Here is a 12,712-nt window from a genome sequence, read left to right on the forward strand (position 1 = left end):
GTGAGAGGTGGAACCATTTCAATAATGATTAGGAAAGAACAACAAATTAGGTGAAGGGATGGCATTCAGGGCTGAACAGGAGGCTACAGAGACACCATCTGAACGTTTACGAATTCATCACTCTTTTGAAAGAGCTGCAAAGCGAGAATGAAGGGTTAATTATAATTACCGTGTTGGAAACTGGTAACGGGCCGAATCGACGGAAGATATTATTTTCACTTCAGTTCCTAAAATTTCCCGGCAGAGGGAAAATTCCCTCGCCTCAGAATACTCGGCGAAAGGGGATTCGGCAAAACGGGAATACCCATTTCGCCGAAAAATTTGCTTAGGTGTGATATTTGTCTCGGGAGCATTCGGCGAAATGGAAGGTAACCGTTTTTGGAACGTACTTCATGAGTTGCCGGCCCCCGTGGCGAAGTGGTTAGCACATCGCGCTACAACGCCCGAATCCCGGCCTGGGCATGGATATTTGTGAGTGTCCATTCATCAATTTCATCATATCATCAACCATCCCCAGCTTCGCAAATTAGCCAAAAGTGTCACAAATGGCGAAGTAAAATAAAAAGCAAATACAAAATATCAGTATTTCATGAGTTAAAATTACATATCTGGGCTCTTTCCATTACTGTTTACACCTGGATCTAGCAACGGATGGCACTGCTCCACTCCTACTAAGCGTCCTGGATAAGTACACTTAGTAGTTTGGTTCTTCATACAACGTATTTGCAAAAGATACAATTCCATCACATGATTGGATTGCAAGAAAGCCATAATTTCTATACCTTCCTATAATCAGGGACGACCGATTCTTGAGTCAATCTTCTTAAGAATCGATCGTCCCTGCTATAATACTTTAATTTCGTTCTTATTAATGAAGATAAAAAGCTCCTAACCGTGTGTACAAAGGATGAAAAAATAAGTGTATCAATATACACTGTAATAAAATACACCGTATTACTAATTTCGTTGACCCCGTGCTAGTAATTGTCTATGTTTCTGCCTAATTGAGAAAAGGGAAATAAATACGACCATGTTTACAATGAAGTTATTACAGCGTGCGACAAGTGCTCAAATAATTCTCAACGGGGGTGTCATTACCCTTTTAACACAAGCTCTTTTATGGTCTCGGTGTTCTGCAAATGAAGCTACAACTGCCATATTTCTTACACACGTAGTGGAGACATCTGATGGGAAGGAAAAACACAGTCTTTGTTGCTCGTTAAGTAGGTCAGGGGAGCATTGCGAAGGTTACACACATAAGACAAAACAAGCGTTGCGTCACGTGCGAGTGCGTAGTGTTCCCTGCTCATGTAAGGATGACGGATGATGTGAACTAGTCGGAACGAGCCTTTCCCCTCCCTTGTCCCTTTCGCATGTCGCATCGTATTAAAGTTACGTAACTTGATTCTGCATGGACTCATTCAATGTTGTTTCTCTGCGCGAAAGAGATGCAACTGAATACGTTTATAATTGTCTTCATAGCCTCTCAAAGCTAGGAATAGATGTTCCCAGAGCCATAGCCGTGCGCAGACCCTCTGATTGGGGGAGGGGGAGGCAAAGGCCATGATGAAAGTTCAATCGGAGAAAGAAAAAAAATCATTTAATTCCAATGTTTGTAGTAATGGGTATGGAACAGAACGTATATAGTGTGTGTCCGGACCCTCTGAAAATCACTATTAGAAGAATTCAAACTTCCCTGGCACTAATGTTCTTTGTCCTCTCCTTTATTTCCCCTCACTGTGGCTCAGTCTATTTTACATGTAAACATAGTTTCGTACAGCAGATTCGAAAGAACTAGACATAATTTATTCATTTCCAACAGTGACGACGATTAGGGGGGTATGGGGGCAGTTACCCCCACACTTTTTGCCCCTGCACTATGGCCTCTTAAGCTAAGCCTTGTCCCTACTCCCTCCCCACTTTTCTCCCAAAATCGCCGTTACTGATTTTCAATGTTTTGGCAGTTTATTCTGCAAACACATAGAGGTAACACAACTAACGAATAAAGTGAGTCGGAGTGTTAATAACAAGAACTTTGCTTGAGAACGAAGTTGGATAGTTCAATTTCATCGGAAATAATGCACATTCTTCCCACTTCGTCGTCTTGAAAATGCTTACTTTTTTAAAGAGCATAAAATTGTTTAATAACGGTGATAAGATTCATCCGAAATAAATTTCTAAGTGAGAGTATTAGGGAGGCAACTGCTCCCCTCTTGTCCCCCGTGCGCACGCCTATGCCCAGCTCTGTAGGATAAAGTTGCGTTTACCGCGGGCGCAAGTAATCGCGATGAACTCAATAGATGTGTATACATTCCCACTGAACGAACCCTTTCCAGAAACCTGGATATCCTTGCAGAAATATGAATTTCTTATTTACAGCAATATGTAGATGGCTTCGATCCGAACCAGGCATCAAACTTTTAATTCGCTTAATCGACAAAACATTGCTCGTAGCTCTTATCACATCGAAATGTCAAACTATAAATGGCCGAGTTGTTCAGTGTTTGGTTCATTTCATTCAAGACTTAAAAAAACATCTTGTGCGCAAACCATCCAGTACATAAGGGATAGAGCAGCGGAACGTGTGAAATTGGTCGTCTTTTGCTGAGGCAAATTGAATGCCAATGCTTGCCTTACTACGAGGGGTGTTGGGAAAGTCATGTCTAATTAACTCTATTTTCTTTTCTAGGTAAATGAAAGCAACCTAGCCATAAAGGACAAGCATATTTAGGAAGGTGTACAAGATTTCAAGCGAAAATGTCAAGTGACCGGGTCACCAGAGCCTCCACAAGTGCACAAGTTGAGCAAAACCCAGAAAACACTAATTTAGAACAGAGACATGTGATTCGTTTTTTCTTTCGTAAGGGTGTTAATGAAATTCATCAAAACTTGGTGGAAGTGTATGGTGATGATGCACTGTCGCATAGACAGGTAACACGATGGATAAGCTCATTTAAGTGTGGTAAAACAAACGTCAAAGATGAGCCTAGGACTGGTCGACCAAAAACAGCAACTTCACCTGAGGTCGTGGAAATTGTACAAAAATTGGTAATGTCCGATCGAAGAAAAAAGATCAGAGAGATAGCGGAGGAAGTAAGGATTGATATTCATAGTGTTTGGGAAATTCTACTCCAACACCTTCGGCTCACAAAGGTCTGTTCCAGATGGGTTCCTCACAACTTGAACGTTTTTCAGAAGCAAACTCGAGTGCAAATGTGTCAGGAAAATTTGGATTTTATGGAAGGAGATAAATACTTCTACCAGCATGTAGTGACAGGGGATGAAACATGGGCTCACTGGTATGACCCAGAATCTAAACAAGAGTCCATGCAGTGGAAGCATTAGGGGTCACCAACTCCAAAAAAATTCAGGGCAAAAAAATCGGCTGGCAAGATTATGGTAACTGTTTTCTGGGACAGGGAAGGTATTCTTTTGCTTGAACCTCTACCAAAGGGACATACCATCACAGGGACTACTTACAAAAAAAACACTTGATTTACGTCGAGCAGTTCAGAATAAACGACGCGGAGGTGCAAATCGTCGAATTCTGATTCTTCATGACAATGCGGCTCCACACACATCCACACACAGTGCAAATAGCGATGAAACCCCCCAAGGATAAGCGTGGCTCAGGTTGGAAATTACTGTGAAAGTTCAACGACATCGTCAGAAGTGGCAACGCTGCTTCTTTTCCCCGCTGAGGGAAGAATTACCGAATGTATCCGTACGAACGGAAATCCGAGAAACGTAAATTCAGCAAAACCTGGTAGGTGGCGTTAGTGGGCGTCTTTCATCCAACCTCCCACACGCACCGATATTCTCATATGTAGAACCATGGTTTTTTACAATTTTTTAATTTTTTCTTAAGAAAAAAAGTTTCATATCGTAAATTCCAAAGGAACACTTTGACATACAAACACAAAGTCCAAATAAACAAATTATGGAAATGGAATCTTGCAAATGAATAATACGAACCTGTGGCGGAATTTCAAAATTCCAAATAGAGCGTTTTTCAAGAATTAATTACGATATGTAGGCATACACAAAGATTAATTCTCAACAATTCATATTTGAACTCTTCCAGTGGCGTGTCCTCGTATTTAGAAAAGGGGGAGGTATGCCTTGTTTATTTAATAGTCACGACTATATGTCGCCATCTTCTCACATATTGTTAAAATCCAAAGTAAATGGGTCCTATCCACAGTCGTGATAATAGTTTTCGCAATGGCACAAGTTGTACCAAATACATACCGAAACTCGGTTCGTACTCACTAATTCCCGAAAAATGTCGATTTTTATTTTATACCTGCTTTATGCACTACGGACAGGTATCGAAGTTGTAACAGAACTACCGAAATGTATCCCAACCAGGGGTTTATCCAGAATTTTTAATTTGGGGGGGGGTGTAAGTTCGTGTTTAGGGAGTGTTGAGGTCAGTTGAGATTTTTTGAATACTCTTATATTAGTGAATATACATCGTTGAGTAAAATACATTTTCTTGTCACGTTTCTACGTTGAATTTCCATAATGGAATTTATACCTTTGTGACTTCATTTATATGCATACAATACACCCATATTATTCCTTAGCTGCCAAGTGCTTGTGTACTTATAGCACAAAAATCGACGGTGCGACTGTAAAGCCATTTCCGTCAGCCAATGAGCGTTCGGTACCAATCGTTGCCTCGCTTGTTTCTACGTGTCTTGGATTACGATCTCCTCACAATGGTGACAGGGATAGTGTCGAGAGAACAACATCCGCGTTGGAAAACTTAAAAACATGACATTTCGTGTTTTCTCTTAGAAGTCGAGTCACCTTCGGGGCCAAGTAAGGCCACATGGCGAGGCAAACAGAAAAGTCAGGTTTACGACTCGACCCCCTCCCCCCCCCTTTCCTCTCCCAGACAAAGCACCTTGCATCAACAGTTCTATTGCTTACCGTGCCTTGAAAAGTCTGCAAGATTTTTCCATTTATATGCATACGATTTCACACCTTAAGTATTGTACCGAGATATTCAAGAACATCATTATTATTTTTAATACGAGCTTCAGCAATGGCAAAGTAACTTTACAAGTTTGTTCAGACATTCCCGCGTTAAGAAAAAAATCATTGATTGATTGATTTGCTTTATTTCACTTCACTTTTTGTGCCTTTTTTGGCTAATTTGCGAAGATAGGGATGAGTGACGATGTGATGAAATTGATGAATGGACACACAAACATCTATCCCCAGGCTAGGATTCGAACCCAGGACCCGTGGCGTCGTAGCTAACCACTCCATCACGGGGGACGTTAAAAAAGAGTATACCCTTTTGGTTGATGGGAAAATATCTAGAATACGTAATATCAATACGGTTTTCTTTACACTCAAAAACTGACAGCTTGAGGCTATAATACAATTTCATTATCATATGCAATCTGTATATCGTAGTTGATATTTGTATTCGCGTTACCCCCACACCCCCTATACGCCTTCATGGCGTGGTGCTATGCACAGGGGAACACTTTACCTTTTTTAGTCTGTTCTTTTACGTTCATTTTCTGTCACTTGTGGCTGATCGTCACGATGAGAAGATGATTGGTTGATTTGGCTTATTTTAGTTCGCATATTTGCCACTTTTGGCTAATTGCGAAGATGAGGATGAGTGATGATATGATGGAACGGATGAAGGGATACTCACATAGACCACCCATAACCAGGCGGGACTCAAACCCGGGTTGATGGTGAGATGGAAAGTCACACTGTCACCGAGCAGGCATGTATTGTGGTTGAGAAGAAAGAAAAATGCATACAATACTAGTTTTTATGTTTGCATACCACTCTACTGCTCACCTAAGTTAATCGCGACATGACCAGACTTCAATCCATGAAATAGATGTTACGACGATCAAGCAGGTTACATAATTTCTTTATGTCTACTTATTTGCTATATTTTGTATATGAGAGACATCTTTCCTCAATTTGACGTTTCGTCACGCGGTGCATAGCATCAATCCACAAGCAAATCGGAGATTCTTCGTCTGTATGTGCCACATTCGCCCAACTCTTGTATTCATTCAATGTTACATAAGAACATGAGGCAATACAGGTTCATAACTTATAAATTTTCTTGTGGGCATGGAAATAATGCATACTGCATGTACGGTTTTCAATTCGATTCAAAGAAACACCAATTCCCCGACCAGGAACCGAACATAGAATCTACAGGGTGGGGGGCGGGGCAACCAAAGTCCTGTCAAATGCAGCCTCCTGCCTCACCTAGTAATAATTAAACAGGAATTGGACAAAACTACGAGATGCAACTGTAATACTGTACAAGTAGGTGGGGTCAAGTCATTGGCATAAAACTGAAATCTTATTTGGTTGCCAATTTATTATTAATTATTATATCCTGGAGGGTTCTACTGAACCAGCAGCTGAGGGATTGATCAAACACAAGTAGGCTATATTTTCTTTCTTTACATTTTACATTAAAATCCACAGTTATCCCATTTGATTAAGTTTCACCACTGTGGAAGTTGGGAGCCAAATTCTTGGGCTTCTTTCAACAGTCCTGTTACATATTAAGGTTTGGACCCAAAACTAAGAAATTAAAAAATAATAACTTTTAAAACAAGATGCCTTACCTTATTTTTGGTCCACGAGGGCGGAGCGATGTTATTCGCACAATCATCCTGCATGTTGTTCTGATTTGACTTCAATTTCGCCACTTTGGGCAATGGGGCCTCGCGTGGCGGAGGCACGATCCCGCTATCCACGTCGAGAAACGATGCGCCCTTTCCACATTCCTCCTCGACATTCACGTCTTCTTTGGTTTCCAAAGAGTTCCTGGAAGCACCGCTGATGTCGCCACTGGTGCTATCCGGCAAAAGGGATTCCAGGTGAGAAAAGGCGGCGGAAACTCGATCGTCGAGTGCGTCAAGTGCATCCAGGAGATTGTTCAGGCTGGAGTCGTCAGTTTCCACCAAAGGTTGCCTTGACGACGCTCTTGCTAACGGATGTAGTGGGTAGAGCACGCCGGACGAGTCGAGGGCTTCGGAACTTGACGTGTCGCACATGAAACTGGTGCCGCCTCCGCTGTAAGCGCTGGATCCATCGGCGTCAACGTACGGTATACTGTCCATTGAAGACAGGATAGATCTTTTGTGGGGGCGATGGTTTCCATGCTTAGAACCACAGTAATAAGCGCCGCGTACGTCTTGATAACTCATGGTTCATTCGACGAAAAAGTAAGCACAACAAGGCTGTAACTGGAACGAAGCAACTTCAGCGAAAATAATACATTTCAAACCATGTGGTTTGCCGCACTGCACACAAAAACACACCTGTACACACACAAACACACGTAACAAACAATGGCTTCCCGTTTCACTCGCAACAGAATTTCCGCGACATTCCAACGCTTCACGTCAACAAACGAACTTCATACCACGTCTTGCGACACTCGTGGTGCATTTCGACACACATTGTCGATCTTCACGGACAACATCCCGTCCTCGACTGACTGGCGAAGACCCTCAACCACATCAACGCACCATCTCCCCCTCCCCCTTCAGCGCTCGGAGCACAACAAGGCGGCTTACAACTTCCCCTCAATCGTTACGTCATTATGATGAGTTAACCCGCAATGCTTTAGCCATCTTCAGTGTGCAAGGGCTAGACAGCTGTTGCTTACTTCTTTCAGTGCAAGACCAAAGCTGCTACGCATTTCAGGGAAAAATAGGAAAGAACATGAAATTTGTGAAACGATCCAACAGGTAGTTTTCACACAATGGACAACACCACGTAGGGAAGATCGCTTCGAGAAAAAAGAAGAAAAAAAGACATGAACTTGAAACTCCTTTGCCTTCCTAATGGAACCGGTCGACAAGGACCAAAGTCCCTTAATTGAGATTCAATATTCTGACCCTTATCGGCCTTTCGCTTCAGGTGCAAATTTAACTAGAAACCTGGACGTGACCTCGGACAAAAAAGCAGGGCTGGGAGGTGCAGTTTCAATTCGAGCACAGTCAGGTTCTCTTTTCTACCTGCAGCAAAATAAACCCTTTTGATTTCTTGCGGAATTTCAACAGCTTTGTCACGTGCTGGCGGAGACAAACTGGAACAATGTATGCTTCGAATATGACTCAGAAAGTTGCTACATAAGCATTATTCATCTGGAGCCATAAGAGGGGAAGGACTTTGACCATGTGATGCAAATAAACAAGAAAGCTTTGCGCTGTTGCCAAGCGAACGAATGACCGGTTAATAGCACGACTTCGTTAGACCGCGCAAAGTTGCATTCATTTTGTATCGCCAAGATATGTACGTATGCAGGTTGAGCAATCAATGGTATTAAATCTGTATTGGCTGACGAGAATGGAACACAATTTCCGTAAAATCTAGTATAGTCAATACATATATTTCAAATGGAACGTGTTTGTTGTTGCTGCTAAATCATAGACCATACAAATATGTACATTTGAAATAATTTACGACATTGCAATTACGCTGGTTATTCATAAAATCTCTAACTGTAACCTTTACTTTTGTAATTTTGGCAAGCAAACTATATTTAGCATGTTATGTGACCTTGTTTTTTCTTCAAGTGTCATTGCTCTAATAGTGACGTCATGAACATCTGCTGAAAAGTTAAGAGATTAATTCCCGTCTGAGAAAGCCTGCAACCTTCATCTGTTGACCTCTCCTTTATTTTTTTTCATATGAACTGAATAAGACTGCATGCTCTTGCACATTCCCTGCTGACAGCAGCAACTGTTCGAAGTGCCAACTATCGAGCCGCTCATTTGCATGTTCCAAATGGAAGCAGAGATTTAGTTGACTTCGAATTCTGTGTATAAGTTACGCTCATTAGAGGCCACGTGTTACTTTACTCATTTTACAGTAATAATTACTTTCTCTTGTCGCTACTTTAAACAATGCAGTGGCTTGAATAAAGGTGGGATCGAAGTACAGCCGACGGCAAAGATAATAGTAGGTAAATTGAATCGGCAGGTTTAAGAAGGGAATTAGTCCAAAAAGAAACTTTGTGGGAAATCAAAAAGAAGTGTGTGTATAAGTGGAAGGGATTCATTTCCTTCTTACAACTTACATATCTTTCTTCACACTCACGTGTAGAGCGACTCTTTCCGATGATGTCGAGTACAAAAAGGTCATCTCCCCATTTTTTGGTCTTCATTCCCTTCTTAAACCTGCCGATTCAATTGTCCCATCGCTTGTTATTGTACTTCCTGTGTTGTTTTCAGGAATGGATTTCTGTTGCTGCGAAGCAGATGTTGTTCTCTCCTTATATTACTGACGTTTAGATTTCAATCCATGGCCATCATATGAAGAAAACGGACTGAATGAAATAGTGATGGACAGTTTGCATACCATTACTTTTGCTGTTGTTTCTCAACCGTCGGACCACGGCCCGGTACCGGGCCCTGGCGTCAATTATACCGGGCCGGAAGACATTCGCCTGAACTTTGCGACTTGCACCCCAAGTCGGCAAGCACCTGGAGAGATGACCTTTCGTTCGAAGTTCACCAGCGATAAGAGGAAATTCTTTCTCGTCAGTGTTGTTGAGAATTCAAAGCCACTGAAAGGGGACGGTCACCTGGGCAGCCTCCAAATTTGAATTTTAACGTTTGCGTCTTTCTGGAGTTTGAGTTTGACTGCGATAACTGAAAATGGTTTCGCGACAGTGGCGGTCAGCAATCAAACGATCTGACAGGGGGGCAGGCTCGTAGCCAGGAATTCTTAGTAGGGGGGGGCGAAGTCAATCCTAGAGGGGGCAAATATTTAATATATTGTGTTGCTTTGGCAGATATAGCAGGGTACAGAGGGGCACTTGCCCCCCCCCCTTCTCCAAAAGTGATAAGTAACAGGAAAGGGATGATATCTTGAAACTCCAACGAACAAAAGAAGTTCGAGCAACATCAAATAACAATATTTTGCTAATGATCTTTCTGGACTGCCAAAGAATACAAAGATAAAGTTTAACTAATATACTAAATAGTCTCATCGGGACTATATCTACTTGATATTTACAGGCCAGTAATGTTAACAGACGATTAGTACCAATAGCTTTGGGTTTCTCTGCAGAACTGATTAAGGAAGTCCTTTATAAATCGGGCTTCATAATGTTTCCCTCTAGTTTCCAGTATGCAAGATTTTCACGCACAAAGAAATCTAACGAGAATCCAACAACACCATTGTGTTGTGTTATGCAAGAAGAATCAAATTAATAATAATGGTTACATATTATCTACACTTTGATGAATTGTGCAAAAATTTGTAATACATTTTTTTGTAGGCCTACTTGCTAAAACATTAAAACATGGGTCCCTTACTCCACCACGGATTCTATTTTCTTCAAATGAAAGACTCTTGCATCACTACAGACAATGATTGCCTACTGGTTACGTTAACCATTTTGCAAAATATTGTGTTGTTTAAATAATTACATGTGTTTGACATCCGACAAACAAATAGGAATCCCTTGATTGATCAATGACTTCTTGGATTACAGTGTCATCATTAATATTTCATATCAAGTTTTATAGAGGGAAATGTTGTATCCTCTTTACATTAGGAAAAATACCTTCCTTAATGACTATGGTATGAAACTGAACGATATAAGGGGCCTCCGTCGCCTTACCCCATATCCGCGGCACGAGGTCTCTTGACCGCTAATCGCCACCACTTTTTGAGCAGAAGCGTACAAACCCCAAATATCAGGGATTATTTATTCTGATATTGTTTTCTGCCAGTCACAGAATGGCTTAAGATATATGAATAAAATTAGGAGAATCCACTCCATAGCAGAAGAGTTGACATAATTATTTGTCAAAAAATTAGGTTTTGCCTGAGGTACTTTAACAGACAACGTCTGCTACAGATACAATGTAATATTATAAATATAAGAAAATAAATGTAATATAATTTGAGAGATTTTCAATCGTATTTATTTCACTGTAGCATTTTTCTACTTGTCATTTTCTTGAATCTATATTCATAGGGTGCCGCCTGATAACACCGACAACTTTCTCAGTGTGTACAGGACATCAAGGCAAGCAACTTTTCTCAGTCACTATTTGCTCATCTAATTCTTCTTTCGGTGTTACAAGCAATCGAAATATGACATCTTCTGTCCTTAATGTATGCAATCCCATTGAGCTTCGCAGTTGCAAATGTCAATTAATTTTATTGCCGTTTAAAATTCTGAGAGCAATATATAACATGCTATGGAAACGATATCATGCAAACAGTCAGGGTTAAAACTTAACTTTTCCTTTATAAAAGGGATATCATAACACACACCTATGTTGCTTATCATATTTTATGCGTTTGCATAGAGATATGATTCGTAACATTTGAAATTGATATTTACACTCCATAAGATGCTTAGTGTAACCAGTATCAAACTACAAATTTTATCGCTTTCTAACCGAAATAATAAATGTGAAACACTATCACATTTTCATCGTGTTTGATAATAATTTGACAGCGTAAGCTGAGTCCTACATCTTTCACTACCCGACCTGCATATTGGGATGGTTACATAACACACTACGAAGCCAGGGGTTTCAGGTTCAAGCCTTTGCATGAGTGTTCTTTGTGAGCAGAGGTGAAACCACAAATTTTTATCTGGAGTCAAGGACCAGGACAAACGTGCCAATAGTAATAATTAGGGAACGGAAGTTTAGGTAAATAAATGTTTTTACTCCGATAAGATAGAGACCCTCGTTTTTGCACAAAATTCTGATCATAGCCTTATATGTCAAAACAGCAAATTTTATTTTACATAAAAACACATATTTTCCAGTTTTCCGTATGTAAATACATATTTTGCGAATTTTCATTTTAAATACATAAAATCAGTCATTGACTTCAGCTACCTCGAAATCCTCGAAGGAAAAATGTTTATTCTCCGCAACTCTTTCATATCGAGAGTGTTAGGTTTGTTTTGTCTTTGAACACGCTCGCTGGCAGACTTCTGGCGCCTGGCCTACGATCCTATTGGGGGAAAATATTACCCCCACTGGATCTAACCCTCAAGTGCTAATGTCTAAATGTACAGAATTTTTGGGGAAAAATCAAGGTTTTCAAACTTTGTGCCAAATTGCACGTGTTTTGGAAGGTGAAGTAGAGGAAGAGGAAGCTTTGGAAAACTTCAGCGTTAGTGGAATTTCGTGCTTAAAATATGCAAGAATTGTTTCTTGTGACGTGGAGCGATGTTTCTCGCAATATAAGATGCTTTTTAGAGATAAGCGTCACAGATTTACAATGCAGAATTTGGAAAATCTATGGTGATCCACTGCAACTCTTCCAACAAATAGCTCACTAAGAGGTAAGCATTTAGAAACTGATTTCAGGTGTTTAAAATGCATGTAATATTTTGTTTTTGTTACCAAATGTTTTTTTTATTTTTGTCACATATTTTCCTGTTTTTATCACATATTTTCAACATTTATGACACATAAAAAATAAATATTTCTGAGTTTTTTAGCACATAAAGTTCCGTTCCCTAGTAATAATAGTAATATAGTGGTGGTAGTGGTAGTGATAGTAATAATAGTAGCATTAAAAGATGTTATTATCGTCGTAAATCATGCAAAAGGGAGTAGAAGTCGGTGCTAAAGCATTTGTGTTTGAACAAATGATTTGAAATTTTTTCCAACACGTTCAATTTCATATTAGATAATAATGGAAAACAAGCACAAAAACT

At 40.3% G+C, this 12,712-nt stretch overlaps 1 protein-coding gene across 1 annotated transcript in view; it reads right to left on the minus strand.

The window, feature by feature from the left end:
- The window catches only part of LOC145985173 (uncharacterized), a 471,246-nt gene extending 463,555 nt beyond the window's left edge, over nt 1-7,691 (minus strand). Inside the window, exon 1 of the mRNA XM_083118871.1 lies at nt 6,627-7,691. Within this exon, the coding sequence (XP_082974997.1) occupies nt 6,627-7,211 (585 nt within the window). The 5' untranslated portion in view covers nt 7,212-7,691. The remainder of the gene's footprint in view (nt 1-6,626) is intronic.
- Between the last annotated feature and the right edge of the window lie 5,021 nt (nt 7,692-12,712).

This window comes from Lepisma saccharinum, chromosome 3 (genome assembly GCF_977018435.1).
Source record: "Lepisma saccharinum chromosome 3, izLepSacc3.1, whole genome shotgun sequence".
NCBI classification, from domain to species: Eukaryota; Metazoa; Arthropoda; class Insecta; order Zygentoma; family Lepismatidae; genus Lepisma; species Lepisma saccharinum.